The sequence below is a fragment of the Penicillium subrubescens genome, assembly GCF_028828155.1.
Source record: "Penicillium subrubescens strain IBT 31985 chromosome Unknown utg000011l_segment0_segment0, whole genome shotgun sequence".
Classification (NCBI taxonomy): Eukaryota; Fungi; Ascomycota; class Eurotiomycetes; order Eurotiales; family Aspergillaceae; genus Penicillium; species Penicillium subrubescens.
Window position 1 is genome coordinate 1,448,845 of NW_026643161.1, and position 20,830 is coordinate 1,469,674.

General features: G+C 48.6%; 5 protein-coding genes across 5 annotated transcripts; 2 read left to right on the forward strand and 3 right to left on the reverse strand.

Annotated features, from left to right (window-relative positions):
* Nucleotides 1-547: 547 nt before the first annotated feature.
* On the reverse strand, nucleotides 548-2,444 carry N7473_012876 (uncharacterized protein). The gene is made up of 5 exons (XM_057158815.1): nucleotides 2,342-2,444; nucleotides 1,821-2,229; nucleotides 1,518-1,724; nucleotides 1,305-1,454; nucleotides 548-1,219 (listed from the first exon to the last, which is right to left on the reverse strand). The coding sequence occupies exons 2-5, from the start codon at nucleotides 2,190-2,192 to the stop codon at nucleotides 1,001-1,003; spliced, it is 948 nt and encodes a 315-aa protein (XP_057002769.1). The 5' UTR covers nucleotides 2,193-2,229; nucleotides 2,342-2,444; the 3' UTR covers nucleotides 548-1,000.
* A 362-nt stretch (nucleotides 2,445-2,806) lies between these two features.
* Nucleotides 2,807-6,151, forward strand: N7473_012877 (putative AP-3 complex subunit delta; the record flags this gene model as incomplete). Its single annotated transcript, XM_057158816.1, has 4 exons — nucleotides 2,807-2,949; nucleotides 3,214-3,652; nucleotides 3,701-3,929; nucleotides 3,985-6,151. Coding segments are annotated over 4 exons (2,844 nt in total), but the record flags the coding sequence as incomplete, so codon positions are not given.
* A 248-nt stretch (nucleotides 6,152-6,399) lies between these two features.
* Nucleotides 6,400-6,755, reverse strand: N7473_012878 (RAMP4 family protein; the record flags this gene model as incomplete). Its single annotated transcript, XM_057158817.1, has 3 exons — nucleotides 6,400-6,506; nucleotides 6,567-6,699; nucleotides 6,753-6,755. 3 exons carry the CDS (start codon nucleotides 6,753-6,755, stop codon nucleotides 6,400-6,402), a joined length of 243 nt encoding a protein of 80 aa, XP_057002771.1.
* Nucleotides 6,756-9,174: 2,419 nt separating this feature from the next.
* N7473_012879 (ankyrin repeat domain-containing protein) lies at nucleotides 9,175-11,431 on the forward strand (the record flags this gene model as incomplete). Its single annotated transcript, XM_057158818.1, has 2 exons — nucleotides 9,175-9,297; nucleotides 9,365-11,431. The coding sequence occupies 2 exons, from the start codon at nucleotides 9,175-9,177 to the stop codon at nucleotides 11,429-11,431; spliced, it is 2,190 nt and encodes a 729-aa protein (XP_057002772.1).
* Nucleotides 11,432-12,315: 884 nt separating this feature from the next.
* N7473_012880 (SDR family NAD(P)-dependent oxidoreductase) lies at nucleotides 12,316-13,750 on the reverse strand (the record flags this gene model as incomplete). The annotated part of the gene is made up of 3 exons (XM_057158819.1): nucleotides 12,316-12,893; nucleotides 12,964-13,614; nucleotides 13,669-13,750. 3 exons carry the CDS (start codon nucleotides 13,748-13,750, stop codon nucleotides 12,700-12,702), a joined length of 927 nt encoding a protein of 308 aa, XP_057002773.1. The 3' UTR covers nucleotides 12,316-12,699.
* Between the last annotated feature and the right edge of the window lie 7,080 nt (nucleotides 13,751-20,830).

The following is a 20,830-nucleotide window of genomic DNA, read 5'->3' on the forward strand; positions in this document are numbered from 1 at the left end:
CGACGGACGACACACTCTGGCATACATACTCTCTCTCGCCCATCAGGATTGGGTCAATTCAGTTAGCCGCCTGAGTAGCGAGTGGATCGGCTAAGATCCATGTCGATCTGCTGCCCGACTACTGTGCCCAATCACCAGCCCCGATGCTAGCACTGGGAACGGGAAAGGATGAAAGATAACGAAGTGGCAACAACCGACTTGTGTAGTAGTAGGGATCCCATGTAGAATGATCCAGGATCAATAGTCAATAAATGATTGATGATGTGTCCTATACTATATAGTAGTACTACTTCATCAAACTAATGCCTGCGAATCTCGATCGTACAGCCTGTCGGTTTGTCTGACTCATCATGCATCTGCAAAGAGCCTGATCTGTCTCCATCCAGGATCGATTGGGTACACATCGAGCAGTTGGAAAGCTACCCTACCAACGGTTGACCACCCGGAAATAATAGACAGCAGATGAGCCTCCATGTAGGCCGGCGGTCTCTAACTTTCATGCCTTGACGTCTTGGCTCAAGAACGTCCAACATACAGACTGGTCCAGAACTAATTGACTGTCATTTTACCATAAGATAGCGATCACCTCAAATGGTAAAGGTCTTGGGAAGCTAGGCTCCCCTGAAATATATAGAGATGCAAGGAGAAGATGACTCAAGAGGGACGAGCTGAACATACAACCCCGGCGATTCATGCATTCATGCAACCACGTCTACTATAGAGCAGTTTTGTATACTCCACCACATCAACAGAGCGCATCCAATCCATGAACAGAATTATTGGGCAGCCCATGGTCAGCAACTCGACATGCCCGTAGGCCCCGGTACAGCCACCACCACGTACGTCATGCCGACTGCGTTTCCTCACTCAGATCCAAGCCTAGGCATACATGATAAAATTACAACAATAAAAACATCCTTGACACATCCTTGCAACGGGTGACATGTTGATAAGTTTGATTAGGGTATCCAGAGAGAAACAGAGTAATAACGGTCGATCATCATTTGGACGGCGCGAAGCGATTCAGCAGCTCCTTGGCCGCAATAAGCTCACTCCGACTGGATGCCCAATGTTGATCATCCACCGACCGGGATTGAATGATATGTTCCAGCCGCTGAAGTGCAAATGCCTGGAGCTGCTGAATTGTTTTTCGGGAAGGGACAGCTGGGTCGGAAGGGCTTTCGGGGGCGTACTTGTTATCAAGAACGCGAGACGAGGCCTATAGGACAACAAGAAAAAAGAGCGAGATCTTGTCAGTAGATGGTACCACAAGATGCAATCAGTCCCCACAGGAGCGAACTTACCAAGGCTAAACCGTAGAAACCCCGCAGATAATCATCGCAGAGTTCAATACTCCGGCAGAAATGCTGAACCGACTTGCCAGCAAGTCGGGCTGCATCACCCTCGGAAGAAGAGGAACAGACGTAGAGCAATTCACCAAGCCGGGCGTGAATCTGCAAAAGATAGACATGAGTCAGCAGGGGTTTGATAACCGAGGGGAAAAACCAAAGCCATACATTCCAGGAATTCGGGGCGATCAGTAGTGCCTCCTCCAAGCTAAAAATTGCCTGTGATCCCAGTCCTTGGGATTGATATAGGTCGGCCAGCTCTCCCCAGGCCTCGGCATCTGTGGGGATAGCATCGAGAAGCTGAATGAGAGCGGCAATGGCATCGGAGGGCCGTTGGAGTGAGCGAAGCAGAGCGACTCGGCGTTTCATGATAGGCTAGACATGGATGGAGAGACGGGTCAGTTAAAACCATACTGCGATCGCCTACCCTGCCCGAGGGCAGCCCAAAAATAAAGGACAATAATGACTAACCACATTGACTGGACTCTCGGACAGAATTGTCTCATATTCTGCCAGGCATTTTTCCAGCGCTGGCTGATCTTTTGCAGTCGCTTCCTGGAACAAGCCACGCAGCCCCATGACTCGCTCGTTTGAGGGACCAAAGCGATTGCTCAGCCGATCAAGGCATGTTTGTGCGGACTGGTCATCTCCAGTTTGCAGGCAGGCGAGGAAAAGTTGTTCAATACGGCTGTATTCCTCGGCTGTATCCCGTGAGGACTTGGAGGAAGCGGCGTGCGTGTTCGGTGCTGGACCATGTCCGAGGATTGCCGGGGCCTGTTGGGAGAGTCGAAGGGCAGATAGCACATCAGACCCATTGACTTCTGCATCTGCGAGACCACCCATGGTGAAAAGTGCTTGGAAGACGTGCGGGGGGACGAGACTAGAAGGAATCCGATCAGTCAAGAGTTCATCATAGGGGGGGGGTCCGGAAGGCAAAAAGGTAGGTCTATAACGACATAAGCCAATTGGGGGGGAGATCAAGAGGTAGTTACTCTGTAGAATCGAGTCTTGCGCTCTTTCAAAGCAACCCACAAACTGCGGGAACAAAAGAGTGCAATAGGTGTTTGGGAGTGATGATTGACGGACGTCGAGATGGTGGAGACGTCTCTCGACCATCTCACAGTCTCACCCGCTTGAACACCCCCGGAGCTTGCGATACCAGGTCCCGTGATCCTTATCGGTCAACCCGCCCAGCTCCCCCCACGTAAACTCGGCATTGCGGCGCACTCGGAGCTCAGCTTTCGGGACGATCAGGACCACGCAGTACCATCGTACACACTGTACAGACTATGCTGCGTGGTTGATGAATCATTCTACAACGTGGTCTTGAAGTCTAATAATTTCACGTCATTGTCAGTCGGTGACTCGCAGACACGATGTGAGTGTACTTCCGACCGACAACCTCCCCGAAGATAGGCTTGGCCACTGGGCTAACGGACCAATCTTAATCGCACAGGTTCGAAAAATCCCTCTATGACCTGATCAAAGGTCTCCGAACTCACAAAGGCGGGGAGGATGAATATGTCCAAAGCTGCTTGCGCGAGTGTAAAGCGGAGATCAAATCCCAAGACATGGGTAGGCGCTCGATATTGAATCCCCGGTCAGCTTCGCTTGCTGAATCTCGATAGACAAAAAGGCAACGGCACTATTGAAGCTCATCTACCTGGAAATGTTTGGCTACGACATGTCATGGGCTTCCTTCCATGTCCTGGAAGTAATGTCCTCCTCGAAATACCTTCAAAAACGAGTGGGATATTTAGGGGCAGTACAGAGCTTCCGTCCTGACACGGAAGTGCTGATGTTGGCAACAAATATGTTAAAGAAGGTCCGTTATGATCAGCTGGTGGAGACTTGAGCTTCTCAGGATGATCTGTCTCTCCCCCGATTCCCGTCGTGCAAGATCTGAGCAGTATAACCAGGACATCGTCTCTCCCACCATCCCCACGTTATCATTACCGCTAGCTTCTCTACCGCACATCATCACCCCATCACTGGCCATGTCATTATTACCCGATATTCTATCTCGACTTTCACATTCAAGCCCAGTCGTCCGGAAGAAGTCGATTGTGTGCCTCTACCGCCTTGCGCTAGTGTATCCGGAGGCGCTCAAGCTCGGATGGCCCAAAATTCAAGATCGATTGATGGATGACCAAGAGGATAGCAGTGTGACCACGGCTGCTATCAATGTTGTCTGTGAATTAGGATGGCGGCGACCACACGATTTCCTCCCACTGGCCCCGAGGTTCTTCGAGCTTCTCGTCGACAGCGGCAATAATTGGATGGCCATAAAGATTATCAAGCTTGTGAGCCTCCCTTCCCTTTTTTTGATTGGGAAATGCTAATTTTCTCAGTTCGCGACTTTGACACCCTTGGAGCCAAGGTTGACCCGCAAACTGCTGCGTCCTTTGGTCACTATTATTCAAACCACATCGGCGATGTCCCTGCTATACGAGTGTATCAATGGAATCATCCAAGGAGGAATTCTTGATGGCGAGGACAATCTTCAGGAAAGAGATGACGTTGCAACTCTCTGTGTTGGGAAGCTTAGAGGGATGATCGTCATCGACTCTGATCCTAACTGTAAGAGAACCCCTACTGGATGCTTTTGATTTGTATTGCCGCTGATGCTTTGAAGTGAAATACGTCGCTCTTCTGGCATTGAACCGTATTGTCACCACACACCCTACCTTGGTGTCCATGCAGCAGGATGTGATTATGGACTGCTTGGACGATCCAGACATTTCTATCCGGCTACAGGCACTGGAGCTTGCTGCTGGAATGGTGACAAGTGAGACCCTGCAAGTGGTGGTAGAACGACTACTTGATCAGCTGCGATTGGCTACGCTGTCCTCGGCAAATGGACCTGAACTTGAGACAGTACCATCTATCCACCCTGAATTTGAAGAACCTGAGGGGTCCAGGTCTCCAGAACCTAGTGCACATACTGCGGTCGCCTTGCCAAACGACTACCGAAGTGAGGTCGTGCATCGCATCTTAGACATCTGCTCTCAAAACAACTATTCAGAGGTTGTGGATTTTGAGTGGTACGTCAGTATTCTGGTCCAACTAATCCGTCTCCTGCCACCGTCAGAGGTAGACAAGTATTGGAATCAGACGCCTGGCCAGGACGCTGCCGTGAACTTCAAATCGAGCACTGCTTTCCGAATTGGATCGGAGATACGCAACATCGCTGTGCGTGTAAGAGGAGTGCGATTGGAGGCGACCAGAGCTGCCGAGTCGCTTTTGCTGATCGACAACCGATCAAATTTCTTTCCGGCCGGTTCAAACGTCGGCAGTGACGTCCTCGGCCCCATATCTTGGGTCGCAGGCGAATATGCCAACGATCTCTCCTCACCTAGTCGGACTCTTCAATCTTTGATCGACCTATCTAACGTCACCCTGCCTGCAAGGACACTTCAACTATTCCTGCAGGCAATTCCAAAAGTCTTTGCACGGGTGAACCGAGATTCGGGACCGGGTGATTCGTGGAAAACTGAAACATCTCTCCTTCTGGCGAGAGTCGTGGAGTTTCTTGAGGCGTTGGCAGCTCATCCGGACTTGGATGTGCAGGAGCGTGCTATCGAGTTCTTGGAGGTTCTTCGCTTGAGTGCTGAAGCACTACGTCCTGATGTCCAGGAAATGCCGTTCCTTCTCGCCTCCGTCCTTCCTAGTCTCTTCACGGGTCTGGAGCTCAACCCGGTAGCATTCAGTGCTCAAAAGAAGGTGGTCTTGCCTCCAACCTTGCAACTGGATGTACCGTTCAATGATGATCTCCAGAGCCTATTTCATACATTGGACGGTTCTCAATTCGAAACAAACCAGCGTGGCTCGTTGCAGGATTTCTACTACGTCTCTGACCTCGCTCTCTCCCCTGCCAAGGCACTTCCTGCCATTGCTTCTATTGAGATGCACCCCGATAGCTCATACCAGAACGTTCTTCGGGGCGCAACAGAATCCTCCGGTGCGACCGAGAGGCGAAAACTCGGGCGCAGGGAACGCTACAAAGACGATCCATTCTACATTGCCTCGCTTTCAGGGACATCAACGCCTCCGTTCGCCAACGATTCGAACGCCGACGCACTGGATATTGATTCCATCCCCATCGTGGACTTGAAGTTGGACTCCAGTCAGCCTGATCGCTCGGAGCGAGATCCTGGTATCCGCCGGAGCCGACACAAAAAAATGGAAGTCGCAGCTGATGAGACATTCGGAACTGAGGAGATCCCATCCCGCGACTATCTGGTTGGACCGGCTGGTGGTCCCACAGGTACTAAGCGCTCACTGCTACAGGTGGACTCTAGCGGGCTCGGACACCTATCACTGGCAAGCAAAGACGGGCCCGAAGCTATCTTGGTGGAGGATGACGGCGACGCTGAGATGAAGAAGGCGATGCGAAATGTGGAGCAGATGCGTTTGCTCATGCAACGGGCCTCGGAACGGATTGAATTGGATGGAATCCCGACCGAAGGCACTTTGATCAAGAAGAAGAAAGGCAAGAAGAAGGTCACACCATCGTCGACCCAGGAGGCTACTATTGATGAGGCCTCCTTCCAGCCGGCCGAATTGAAGAAGAAGAAGAAGCGGAAGGAGAAGAAAGAGAAATCAAAGAAAGAGCTGCAGGCAGACACAGGAGACATCGTGAGTGATCCGTCGGAAGCTCTCACTTAGCACTCTTCTTGCTTTTGCGGCCTGTCTTCAATCAGGTGGTCTGGTCGAAGGTCAGAAGTTTATCTACAACTTGTTTACAAACAGATAATAGCGATCTACGACTTTGTCCATAGAATAGCATCTTTGAAGGCAGCAAAAAAAAGTATTGGCACTGGCATTGCGGTTTGTCAATGCAATGTTGGATCGTAGGTTAAGAGTATTGTACAATGAAGGAAGCGCGGAAGGGGGGAGGCTCTTCCCAGCCATACCGGAGCAGCAGTTACGTCCGGTCGCAATGGAGTATGGAGTGTCGGGGTGTAGACACAAGGTCGAAGTCGAATCGATCTTAGGGTATCTTCGAATGGAGGGAGGTATGGGTGTGTGGGAGAGGGAAGAGGTTCCTCTACCCAGTGATTCGGGAGAGCATCGAGGCCACGGTATTCCAGATCTCAGGGACGATCCTGAACAGCTCAAGGATGAGGCCACCGCACACGACGAAGGCCAAAATCACTGGAGATTGAGGTTAGCTTCATGATACAGCTTGCGATGAGGAGCTACCCAGCTACATACCAACCCAGCTGGTGGAAATGGGCGACTTGTTCTGTTGTTTGGCTTTCAAGACGGCGGTTGGCCCTTTTCCGCGCTTGGCGGCCTCGTTCTTAGCAAACTTTTCGTTTGCACGGCGTTGTTGAGGAGTTTGAGCCTGAGGAATTAGATTCATCAACTTGTGAGTGCCAGGACCAGAGTAAGGCTTACCATTGTAGTGGTATTTGAACTACGAAAGAGTGAGTAGGTCCGAGGTGAAGTTGGCAACAATGGGAGATCCCCCGATGATGATGCATGTGCCCTCTTATCGTTATCACCAACAAACACCGCCTAAACCCAATTCAGTCAAAAAGGCCACGTTTTCTTACAACCATTAGAACTCTGTCCTGTATAACTACGCAGATCGACCAATCAATCGTATGTTCTTTTCATAAACCATAATTATCTAGCTTTCTTCGTAAATATAGATGCTGTGTGAGGAGTTGCGATCTTGTTTTACCCACAGTACCTACTAGGAGACCCAGAGAGAAGGTACATAGTATAAGACGGCTATCGGTGTAGATAGTATATACCACTTGCAGCGATGCTAACAACAATTATTTATTCTACGGAATCTCTCTCCAAAATCCTTACTGTAATATCTCAAACCAAGAACTTCCGTAACCTTCCAAAATATTTAGCGCCTTCAAACTACTCGGCCTACGGTCTTTGATTAAATACAATGATACTTAGCTCCGCTATAGGACTTGATCTTAAAATCTTGTATCTCAAAATGTCAAGCCTCCGATCTAGGGGTCGGATCGACCCTGATGAGTCGGCGGCTCATTATTACTCCTGACCTGTAGACAAAGCATTACCATAGAGCCTTCCATTCTCTACTCGCCAAAAAAATTCTAAGAGCATTGATCAAGGCCTCAGCAAAAGCAGCGGGCTGGTCCGTCCACCCTGAACAATGACCGGGAAAGATGAAGCGCGGACATCCTAATATCGGATATACTCCTGCACAATACACAAGCCAAGCCTCAGCCAAAGTGGAGAGACCAGGAACTAATGAGATATTCTATCTAATCCACAAGAAGAAATAAAAACATACAACAGCCAGGATTAGCATGTGGTCACCCACTATACTACTAACTGGCCGGCATGTGACTTAAATACGGCTGAGCGGACGGGAAGCCCTGCTCTCCACACCCTATGGTTGTATGTGCTAAAAGTGCACTCGTGGGGAATCATACAGACATCGCAAAATCGCAAACTACTGTATAAATCAGTGCGAAAGTGAAGTGGAGCTAACTTGAGTGATAATAAAGTCTAACGTAGGTACACGCACATGATCCATAGGATTAGCTAATTATATATGCTAAGTTGCGTAGCAAAGTGCGGCGTACGTCTCTGTACAGTACATAGATACAAAACTATATCCGTAAAGTCAGAACAGGTTGAAGAGTGGGACATATATTAAAGCTAGGCAGAAAAAAACATAAAACTAAAATCTCACAAAAGAGCTAAGCAGGGTAAGTTTTCTTTTATGACGTCATAGTCGAAGATATCTGGCCTAGTGGGAGTGCGAAGAGCTCAGGCTACACGGTCATGGCGTGCTTAAATTTACGGAAGGTAGCAGCCGAAGCCGATTGGATCTATTTGAATCATGAATAGACCGAAGAATCGAGTCAAACTATAAATCTAACTGCAACCGTAGTTTCGACAGCACTCAGTGTACTCTCACATGTTAGTCAAGTCGTAAAGCCGCGGATTCCACAAGCCAGCGAATCAGCAACGATAAACGTTAAAAGTATTAACTTAATATCAATACCTTAACAGAACTTAAGTCAAGAAGAGAGTTATTCTAGCAAAGCCGACTCAGCACGAGCCAGCCATAGGAGGGAAACGTAGACAGAAGTGTGGAACGAAGCCCTAGAACCCTAAGAGCTAATAAGATGGATGGAGAAGTCGACGAGCAATCAGACGAGATAGACTCAAGCGAACTAGAATACGTCTTGGCGAGAAAATTAACCAATCAGCGGCGAGAATTTGGAACGATTTTTGTAGTGACAACGCAGCCAAACTTTGCGGGCAGCTCGCGCAGGGTTGTAACCCCTTCAGTCGTTCTTCGTTTCAGGGCGATCGAAGAGAATAACTGGTGACGCGCGCTGTCGCACGCTGTGGCCCTGAAACGAAACAAGGGCGAAAAGCGAGACAGAATTTGGAGAAGTTCCGAAAGTTGAAAACGTTCGGTTTTGATAAGGTGCCGGAAATAACTGGCTTGCGTTCTTCACTGTCTTTAGATTTTGGGTTTCTGTCTAACTGGGTTTGCCTTATGCTTACCCTCACGTGCAAGATCGGGCCGCATTGCACAACCACGGATGATTCACTTTGGTCTGCCTAGCGGGGATCAACACCGGACACCAGGAGAAAGTATGAATCCATGGTCCCAATAGCCTGACGAGGACTGCTGCCATGTGCAAGCTCATGAGGGTCTTTAGATACTACTGTACTAAGGATACATCGTTGGCTGTAGTGCCCTGAAGTGCGGCTGAGCCCGACCTCAATTTCCATCTTCTTCCCCGCCCCTCCAAAACAAAACATTCACAAGCTTTTCACTCTCGCGGAAGTGACCCGTTTTCTGACCTCAATGGATTACCGAGTCAGTCGATACCGAACTGAACCAGTTCAGGTAGTTTCGGTTGAGTCAGAGCGGCATTCATCTGCACCAGATGGCGGTATTCAAGGGTCGTCGGCGGATATGAACGGAGACGTGAGTGTGCAATTAACTCGCCCGGGGTAACCAAAAAAAGGTGAGTATTTAAAATAACCTGGTACAGGTCGCGCACAATAACCGGTTACTCTATGCTGCCGGCGAAAACGACGTGGACAGAGTCATCGCTCTCTTCTCGCAGGGAGCGAGAATCGACTACGTCGACAGCAAAGACGGCCAAACGCCGCTTCACAAGGCGTGTTCTAGCGGCAACCCAGAGATTGTTAAGTTCATTATCCGACGCTGTGCGGATGTCGATGTTCGGGATTTTCTCGGAAACACGCCATTGCATATTGCCTGCTCTACGAGGAACGTGGGTGCTGTTAAGTTGCTGATTGAGGGTGGGGCGGATGCTAACAAGATGATGAATACCGGTGAAACGGCGCTGCATGTGGCGAGTAATTTCGGAGAGGTTGGGATCCTGCGCTTGCTGCTTGAGACTGATGTGGAGATTGATGTTAAGGGTAATGATGGGCGCACACCGTTGCATAAAGCGGCGATGGGGGGCTCGCAGGACGCTGCTGAGATGTTGCTTCAGTTCCGGGCAGTGGCTGATGCTGTTGATCATTGGGGACAGACGGCGTTACATTTGTGTTTGAGTGGGAAAAGCATTGAGGTTATGGAGGTTCTGCTTCGGTATGGGGCGGATGTGAACCTGGCCGATGACGATGGGAATACGGTACTGCATAAGGTCTGCCGGTTTGGGTGGAAGGATGTTGTGAAGCTTTTGCTCAAGTATAGGGCGGATGTTGACATGAAAGGGTGTGAAGGTATGTCGGCGCTGCAACTGGCTAAGCAGGGGGGCTTGAAAGAGATAGTGGACTTGCTTGCTCAATATTCGAAGCTTTCCGATGAACTCGAGGAACAGCCTTTGGTATATACCAGACCTATGAGTGACAATTCAATGGGCCGGCCTATCCGTGATTCGGTTGAAAAGGCAAGCGAAGATCCTCAGGAAGAAAGTAAAGGGATACACCTGACGCCCGAATTCAACCCCAATATCTGGAGCGGAGTACGTCGCGATAACGGCGATGGTTTCATCCTAGCCAGCTACGACAAGCACGATATCAGCTTCGATGCGAAATTGGAATCTATCCGGCCATGCATGCACGAAGGGAGAGAGATGCATGAGATCCAGCTAAAGCTCAACTTCATGCGGCCATATTCTATGAGCCATCGCATCCGGTATGCCCAGGTCGACGCTATTGTCAGCTCCAATAATGCCGAACATGGTCCTCACATCCGAGGGGTAATGCCCCAGGCAGATCGAATGGAGGTCTCCGAACAGGAGATCACCTCCGGCCAAAAGTTTACAGTTGGGGCTGCTGGCAGCGGCGGGCCATCGAATGTAAATATCAGTATGGAAGGTTCAAAGACTCGGAAGTCGACGTTCAAAGGTGTACGAATCATCCACGGAGCTATAAGAGACAGACTACGTGCTTCCTGGCGAATGTACGAGGAACCGGGGAGTAGGAGCGGGTTACCTGAAATTGTTCGCTTGCTGTTGTTGGTGAACTGCGAGGCCGAGTTCGACATACGGCTGAGTCTCTCCGCCAAGGCCTGTCATCTTTTCTCCCTTGGAATCCCACGCACGTTAACGGCTCCTGAAGGCCCTGTTTATTCGATACCCAAGCTCGATGCCATCTCTGCATACGACCAGGAGTCAAGACTGCGGCAAATGCTGGACGTCGCAGATCGCGCGGCCATGATGGTAGAAGAAGCAGATAAACTTCGAAAGAGCTTCTCACAGGCAATCCGTGCTCACAAGAAGAAGCATCTGATCATGCAAGTGGGAGCGAAAGAAAGCTATTTCCAAGAATGGTCGGATATCATTGACGCGTCTAAGTCCGGCGATTTCACTAATTTACGTGAGATGATGCTAGCAATGGAGGAGTCAGCGCCAGAACCTGAGCTTGACCGAAGGAGACGCCAGGAGGATAGGCTCGACTCATCTGCTCCACAGCGAAGGTGGCTGCCACCAGGGGAGGCGCGATGGGGTCCTCCACCCAGGGATGAGCAACCGCGGATGCTCTCGGGGTATCTGGAACGAAGAGGCTATAATCCAGCGCCACAAAATGCCCTGGAGTCCTTTTCTGCTGTAGGGCCAGGGTACAATGTCTCTAGGTTGGCATAAGGTGGTCGAAGCAGAAGTACGTTTAGCATGTCTTCAAGTTCTATAAACATGGTAGAATATTATCCGTAGCTTACTACAGTATATCCTCTAAATCACTACACCTGGAGATCGACGCTGGTTAGTCCTATATTCGGAATTGAAGGTAAGTAAATGGTACGGTTATCAGTTTCGAGGCATGAGATAGTAACGTCGAGCGATTTTACTGCGATATCTCTTTCATCATGAAGGGCCTGTTAGGCAGTCGCCAGTGCCGACATCCCACAGCTTGATACCATTTTCCGATATGAAATTGACCGAAGCCGAGGTCAGGAGCCTGGAACAACGGGAGAAGGTGACCAAGCTAACCAGATTGCAATGGGCCCTGCGGGTCCGGAGGCATTTCTCGCTGCTTGTATCCTCTAACTTGATGGTCTCATTGACCGAAGCTGAGGCGACGAGCCTATAATCATGGGAGAAGGCGATAAATGGATCGAGTCGTTATGGCCCTCCAGGGTCTGAAAGCATTGGCCACTGCTGGCATCCCGCACCCTGGCAATGAGGTCATTTGATGGCGAGCGGAGCACCAACAAAGACGTTGATCCTTCGAAATTCCACGAAACAGTGTCGGTCCGAACCAGCTGGAAAGGTGGGCCGCTATCCAGTGTTGGAGATAGGCTACAGTGCACACTGGAAGGTTGACGAGAGTGTAAAGAGGATGAAATTGCTAAGGGCGAAGAGGTCTAGATAGCTACGAGTGGGGCCGCTCCGCCCGCTTGGCGGCCACGTGACCCACAATCTATTTCCAACATCCAGAACGAATACGCTTCTCTTCTCGATCATGGAACATGGGAGGAGAGGGCCGGGGGGGGGGGGGGGGAGGTACCACGAAAAGAAGTTCCCCCTAGGGATCATGCTGTATCATAGGCTTTAAGTGTGTATTTAAGACTAAGCCTAATGGGATTCGGAAAGCGTGACTGGTGATGAAAGGCTACCGACAGAAATTTGGCATCGACTATCAGGAGATGTTCGCGGCTGTATCTTGAATGGAATCAGTCCGCAGCGTCGTTGCGAGTGCCGTGCTCCGCGAATGGAAACTGTTCCAGCAGACCAATCGAAGCTTGGTCATTCTAATCTCTGAGGGGATATACATCAGAAATTCAAGCAAATCAACTTGGTCTTCGTAGAGATAGTGTGGGAATTATTTCCGATGATGCGGCGTGGTTCTTGAGCAGCAACTGCCTCGAATCATAACACCTTCGACATCTTATGCGAACATTAATTAGCCAGGGCTAATATGTTGCAGGCATCACGCTCAGGCGGCCCCCGTCTGTATTCTCCATACTTCCATTGACATAAGCTCCGGCCTTCCCTACAAGATATAATAAAACGCCACAAATATCCTGATAGCCGCCTTTCCGACCAGCGGGGACTTCCATGTAGGTGTAGTTGTCATTTGTGCCAGCTGTCATCCTTGAAGGATAGACTATAAGTGGTAAGTTACGGTCCAACAAAAAACCAATGATGTTGGGGCTCTTGCTAGATAAGTGACTTACCTCCAGGATTTATCACGTTGCTTCTGATCCCCCATGGTGCCAATAAGTAAGTCAACATCTTACTCAAATGAATCGCCGCAGCCTTGCTCGCGCCATAAGCTAATCCCGCCGTTATAAAGCGGTTAAGGCCAGAAATACTCCCAACTGTTATTATCTGACTGCTCCTCTCATCGTTAACTTGGGTCCCATCTTCGGTAAAGCCTGCGGTATCCCGCCGCCGAGATCGCCCCAAAGGAATCTTCCCTCCTTCCCAGCCCCGCCGTATGTTTCCTGCATCAAGGAGTTTCAAGAAGGCTGCGGAGACTCCAACAACTGCGCTTGAGTTAGCTGCAAAAGTGGGCTGCCAGCCCTCCGGATCCGTGAGCAATATCACTTGAAGATCTTCTATTGTTTCTGCGTCTCTAGCAGGCTTGTGATCGGGGCCCTGCACACCAGCATTATTGATTAAAACATCGATATAGCCGATCTCAGTTTCTATCTTTGCAACAGCGGCGGAAACGGAGGAATGGCTAGTGATATCGCATTGCACGGGTATAACAGCACTGCCGACGCTGCTAGCAGCTTCCTGAAGTGTGGATAGGCGGCGGCCAAGAATATATATGCGGGCCGCACCGGCTTGGCTGAGACACGAGGTTATGGCGAGGCCAATTCCTAAGAGATATCAGGGTTAATGAACATAAAACGCCAGACATAGTAAAGGCATACCACTGCCTCCGCCTGTGACGACGACAACTAGGCCCTTGGCGGAGAAAAGATCATTTGGATTCAAAGTGGTTGAGATATCCATAATTGCGAGTTGCCAACGAGAACTATGTCAATAAGCAGAGGGGCTCGTGGTATTTATCCAAGAACAGTGGGAGCGGTGAGCCATTTTTTGTTTCATATCCTAGTGCCTGGTTGCAGAATGTGCCAAGAAGTTTATTTCCCCGAATACGAGAAATTGGAAATACTAAAGGGTTTGGCGCGTTAATACGAGTACACAGCAATTATGTTCGGAAGTCAACCCCTTTTTGGTATCGAAGCCGATTGAGGTCACACTAAGGCCACCCAAGGAACCGCAGTTCAACTTCTACTTCTATAAGCGCCCTTCGGTGGCCCCCGGAGTCACTGGAACTGTCGTAATGGAGCTGAGATTTGGAATAAAATAAACATCATCCACGCCAATTACGAGCCGAGGCGTGTTGGTCGTGCAAAGCTGTCCCTTCACGTACGATATTATCTCTTGATGATCCTGATTCCTTACAACAACTATCGAACCGCCGCGGTGCCCTCCTATCGATTAGTGTCTTTGCCCCCTCTAGTCAAAACTCGTCCTTACATAGGCTGCAGCGTTCCGATTCCAGTAAATTCGCACGACCTTCACTACGGCCAGTATCGAACCCGTCCATCTCCTCCACCTCCCCTTAATTATCGCCCTTGTTATAACAGTGGATCACAATTTCCAGCTCGGACTCGCATAATTCGCTGTTCGATTGTCGGTATATAAGATCAAACTATTATACAAGCGCTAGTTAATTATGACCGCTTACGTATAACTACGTTTGACCCCTTCGTTAACTCCTTTCAGTGTCCTCACAATACTAGAGGATCCGTATTTGAAAGTTGACTCTCCCCACAATCATTTGATCTTCCAAACGCTGACCGTCATAGAGCCCCTGTTCCTACTATGCCACTGCCCACCCTACAACAGTCGCTCCTCTCCCAGCCATCCCTGCCTGCTATAGAGAAAAGACGGCAATCGACTCTATTGCGCCCCGTAGTCAAAAAGAAAAGAATGTTACACTTACCGACGCTCCAGGATAGTTTGAATCGAGCGCTAGATTTCCTGCGCGACGAGCTAGAAACTCTGGCCGTGGCTTCTGACACTTTTCCCCCACAGATATCCAGATTACATGTACGAGGGTCTGTAGCCAGAGACGGTCAGGTTTATTCCTTATGCATTTCTACCCAAATAAGTATAAGTTGAAGCTTACCATAATTCCCCATAGTTACTAAACATATCGACACTACCTTTCTCGCCTTCTCGTACTATGCCGCTGCGATTCTTCTTCACATGCTTTTCTTACGTAGTATATAAGACCAAACCCCTGTAGCAAGGAGGTAATACTAAAATATTGCAGTCTTTCCTCTTGTCCCGAAGCTTGTATTAAACTGATGTCCTCTGCACTGGTGGTGCCCTCAACACGTATATTTCCTCTATATACGGACATCTCATATTAAACCTTTGAAATGCCCACAAATCTTTAGTTTTCGCTGACACCGTCTGCACTTAATTCCTCGTCCTCATGCCATCCCAGATGAATTCCCCTGCTATTCTCCACTTAAGAGACTTCATAGATAGCGTGGGACCTGATCCATCTCGACCAGAGCAGGAACTTGCTTTACGAATCCAGGCATCTTTACATCTTCCTTTTCAAACCAAATTTTTACTCGGATGATTAATTGAATAAACTTCCAACTACTATATATTTCTTCGCCTCGCCGGGTAATACTTAATCCTACGAACCAAACAAATTCATCTATGCTTAGGGCGCATTCTTAACTTGTGTCAACCCGGATAGGGCTTTACATCTAATTTTACACGCCCATGAAGTTGACTAGTAAGATACAAATCGTAAAGCCACCCTTATTTCCTCGCGGCTAAAGGCTTCCTATTTGTTCTTCGGTGACATCACAGAGCATCAGCGATGATCGGAGAAGTACATTCTCTCCTGCGACTTACCTTCCTGCTGTGGATTTCTACGTGATTGCTCACGGGCACCTTCTCATTTGGTCGAAGTTCACGAGACGTTCACCCAATCGTCATTCTAGGGTGACATAAGCTCTGGGCTCCTTAGATACGTCATTCAAAGCGGCTACAGTACGTTTAAAATCAATACTCTGTTTATGATGGATCGCATCGCTGCGGTCTTATTTTGGCTTTTGAACACAACACTGGCCTCTCAACGCAGAATTTGAATTTGAATACAGTAGTTTTCGAAATCAGTCTGACCTCACACTCTTTAGACTTGATTCCGGGAAAATACATCCTAAATATGGGAGTTCTGATTGGAACTCATTATAGCCGTGCCATGCGGGCAGCCTAATAACGCCGATGGCAACAAGGCCACGACGGGCTTTACGAGGTGAGGCTCAAAGTTCACCGTTCAGGAAGTTTGGAACAATCTCAGGGATCAATCAACATGTATTTAGAAAGTAGTTGTATCCTGCATATCGTTCGCGAGGGGTCAGGGTAAATGATATCACACACACACATACCCTGTATCAGGACAATCTTTGAAAACAGCTACAAGCTCTCCCACTCACAAACTTACTGCCGTTTGTATGATTCTCACTATCTATATACGCTCATCCTCTGCAATGGTCAGTTTAATATCACTTCTGCAAGCCCTCCACGCTTTCCTGTGGACATCCGCTGAATCCCTATAGGGAATACTCCAAGCCCTTCCAGACCAGATTATCTCACTTATTGTCCTTATTGTCTCTCAGCTAGACTGTCATGGCCTGGGCTCGCTGGGCATGTCATTTCGAGATCTCTACTGCAGACTGCAACCCCACATCCTCAAGTGGAACATCCAGCGCCAGAACAGTAGTCTCCTGCGCCTGGCAGCCACAGACAACGATTATGCTCGGGCGGAGCTCATGCTTTTTTATGGTGCCGATGCCAGCCCATTCTCGCATAGGGAGACTCCTTTAATGAGAGCGATTCAATATGGGGTGTCAAATGTTATTGAACTCCTGCTCAGTCATAGGAAGATCAACCTTCGCATGCAAAATAGAGAGAAAGAAAGTGCCTTAACATACGCCATGAAATACAGACGCTGTGGAGGCAGAAAGGTGATCCAGCCCCAGAGGCATATTGCAATTCGCAACGAACGCGATCAAGGTCTGCTTCCCATGGCCACTTGCAAAAGTCAGATCGGATGTCTGCGGAGGCTATAGATTACATGCAACAATCTGAGAGCCAAGGTCGGCCGAGGTCATCGGTCAAAGCGTATGGTACGACGAGGCCAGATTTGAACGTTGAATCAACTTGATTATGAGGCATTGAGAGGTTAATAAACCGTGAACCGTGAACACCAACATTGGAAGCTACAAGTATTACGGTGATAGACATGTCATACGCTGTATAATGAATATTTTCACGATGTATTTAACAGACTCATGAGAGTCAGGTTACCATCTAGCAACTAATCGACCACTATAAGTTCTCTTAGACGACCTTTGTCCTCTCCCACGTCGCAGTCCAAAAGACAACGCGTTGACGCAAATGCGGATGATGAGATGCAGGAGGAATCACACAATCGGACACCTAGAAAAGGCATTTGAGTTAGCGAAAACCAGGTCTAAGAGCCACGTAAACATAGAAATAGCAATGCTGATCAGAGTGAATACAAGGTCCCACAACTTCAGCAAGCCTCTCCACCGAGTTTGAATATATTCTAAATCATCACATCTCCCTCGCGGCTCCCACCGTCAGCCTTCTGAACTGGTACCTCCGCTTATGGGATTGTTATATCGTCGATTCTGCACTGAAGATACGGCTCGAATAAGAGCAGGGTCAGCTTCAGCGGTCAATTGCATGGCTGACCGCTGAATGCGGTATATTACTCCAGTGCTGTAATGATCAGGCTCTGGAGCTATTCGGCTGCCGGAAAGCTGCGGCTGCCCTTAATGATGGGATTTTCGTGGCTTTGAAGGCAAGCGAGAAACGCGCTTATAGGATGATCGAGTTGAACTAGTCTTGCAAACACAATGCAATGGGATACCAGCCGAGTTCGGTGTCTTATTCCTAGTCCAACATGTATGTAAGTTATTAGATTAGGCCGTGCATGACGGCATGAGGGTTGCTGGGCTTAGGGACTGTGGCTTGGCAGAAAAAGAATGATAGGATTGTCTTGGCTTGGGGATCTGCTAGTTTCGTGGTAAGGTGGAGCTCATCGATGATGCCACACAGTAGCATAGTCTTGCCTTTACCGGGGTCTCCCTTGACCCAAAGCACCTGACTGTCGTTACGTTACTGTCGCGCTAACACTAGAACTGAGGATGATAGAGGATCCAGTCGTATGAATCCTTGGCGGCACCTCTGGCCTGATAGATGTTCGTCTTGATATTGCGCGGGTCAGTCACTGCGAAGTAGTCAAGACAGCGACCCGTACTTTGTCTGTCTTGGTCTTGGGCCGACGTATATAAGATTTGGGACCGCCGAGAGAAAGCCTTAATATTCGACGTACCTCCGACATATATATTGAAGCTGCTTGGATAATGCTATGTTAGTACTCCCTTTTATAGTCCTTTATTTAATAGTTCGTTCTTACGAATTTTTACTCTCCCTTTGAGCCTAGACATTTCCACTATAATTATAGAATTTTTAACTATTCATTGTAAGTAGCAAATTAAACAATACTTATCAGGTCTACTCTACGATACGTCGAGTGTATACAATAATCGCACTGTAACGCGGCACTGCTCCGCAGCTAGCTTAGCTGGGTATAGGGAAGGAGAGCCGTCGTTATCAGGCTAATCCTACAAAGACTTCACATACCTTAATCATTGTATGTGGGTCGCCGGAATAGGTATTGCATCTGTCCTTTGGCTCTATAATAGATTCTGCTCCAGCGGGCAAGCCATGTATATATCGGGCCGTACCTGGATAGTCATGTCGCTCACCGCTACCTTAAGCCATCGGTTGGCGAAGAGCTCTTATGAAGCGTGATGGATTGCACCGCGCATTGCCACGTCATATCCCCGAACACTTGTAGATGACTCGCTCCCGTAAGACGGTGATGATGTCTTCATTCCTGATATACAGATAGCACGGACCGCTTTCCATCAGGTAATGCATCACTCCCGCACCCTATTCGACAGGACTTCCACAGCACAGGATGGAGTATTGGATTTGGTTCGATATCCCAGACTTATTGGTTTGTTAGGTTTGGGCCCGCCAAGGCAGGTTTGAAATTTTGACCCTATTTAACCTAATGCTCATTCCCACTGAGATTTAAATAACACCCACCCGCTCGACTTCGGGAATCTCAGCTGTACAAACTGTTTTTTCTTCATACTCCATACAACTGCCATATACCTTGTTTTTCATTACTCAATCCACTGCATCAGAGAATTTATGCAATCTAGTTCATCTTCACGACACATAACAATTTGCTTCTTACAACTATCTTCTTGTGTCATCTCAAGTTGAATATCAATCTTATGTAAGTATTTTTGCCCACACTTTATGTTGAGACCTTCAGTTTAATTAATATTGAAGACATTACCTCCACAAAATGTCAACCGATGCGATTTGCATCGGCCTTTGTGCCTGCTGTGGGCTTGCGATTTCCACAGGAGATAAATCAGCAAGGAATGTCTTTACTGTTGGGCTTTGCTGCGGTGGATATGCCGCAATACAGGTCATACAAGGCAATGGTGGCCTTCTGCCGAGCCCGAATTCCAGCCCAAATACCTAACCCACAAATGGGCTAGGCTATGGGTCTGGTTCTCGGGCCTACGATGGAATTTGGGCCATTTATTTAGGCCCACGAGCCATCGTTGGGGCCCAATAGGGGCCCATTTTTTGATTAATAGTGTGTTACGATCTGAAAATTGGATGCATGCTGTCACGTGATGGAGTGGTGGAATCGGTTTGTTATAGTGGTGCATCTATATGGTGCATCTCCTCTTCTTAATTAAACACTCTTTTTCTTTCTTTCCCATTTTTAGAATTCTTGTTGAATACACTCTTTTTATCAAAGAATTGGCTCGTTATACATAACCCACTATGCTGGCTACGGGTTCAGATTTTGGACTAGTTAGGAGATGCGATATGTAGGATACCGTACAGCAAATATATCGCTGTACATAAAAGTTGAGTATACCACTTCCTGAAAACGAACTTAGAGAGTCGTAAAGGCCTGTCGTGGCCTAATTGCCGTTCCTAATGCTAGGATTCTTATATGGCGCACGACCCCGAAACAGTTGTGACGGCTCGATGAACACCGCCAAACATTCGGAGGTTTGCACTAGTAGTTATGATTGAACGTTTGCTACGGCCAGCTGTTTCAGCCATTGAAGAGGTCGTCAGTAATTGACGGATAATCATGTCACGGATCATTTCAAATTGGGAAAGCGCAAGTCTGGGCGCTATATTCGTTACGTTCGCGGGGTCAATTTGGACAAGTTGATGAAATGGCCAAGATGGTCGGGGCCGCAGCACGCGAGGATGGGTCTGGGTCCGCTGGGGCCGACTGTTAATCAACACGCCGGCTGCTTCGAATGGGTTGATCTCGTTCTCTTCGACGCTAGGGTCGCTGCTATCCTTGCCTTTGCGTTCAAGATGACAATTCTCTCGCATTCTTCGAAAATGGGTGCAACCGTCTGGAACGTTTAGATCTCCTGCTACTCTTGGTCCTTACCGAGTTGGAATGAGTATGAATCCTTGACTGACTCATCTGTGATACGGCGACATGTGAGACCGGCCACCTTGCCCCAGCCGTTCACCTTAACTATGCATTGTCAAGCTTCACAGGAAGTGACTACAGCCGAGGGGCTTCCTGCTTAGCAATGTAGATGTGGTCAAACCAGGTAATGGCGGTATTATAGAGTCCAGCTACCTACGGCGGGAAATAGGGATCACTTAGTCAGTATGAATTTTTTTTGGTAAAGTGCATTCACCGCTTCCTTTGCCGCCCGGGCGGCCTGGCCGCTTTCCTATCTTTCCTCCTACATGCTTCGTCACACCGACTGTACTCCAGGATGCCTTGCTGCAGGCTCATCACTGACAGACTGGCAGCCTTTCTAGGAGCCTGATTTACTAGTTCTATCTATGCGAAAGTGGCTTCTTTCTGGGTCGCAATGCTGCGATCACCAA

What these genes read in the sequence shown, in the direction of transcription:
- N7473_012876 (XM_057158815.1), bottom strand. Translation starts at nt 2,192, where the DNA reads ATGGGTGGTCTCGCAGATGCAGAAGTCAATGGGTCTGATGTGCTATCT. An exon ending in TCGCCCCGAATTCCTGGAAT is followed by an intron (nt 1,455 to 1,517) that starts GTATGGCTTTGG and finishes TATCTTTTGCAG; the next exon opens with ATTCACGCCCGGCTTGGTGA. An exon ending in GTTTCTACGGTTTAGCCTTG is followed by an intron (nt 1,220 to 1,304) that starts GTAAGTTCGCTC and finishes GTTGTCCTATAG; the next exon opens with GCCTCGTCTCGCGTTCTTGA.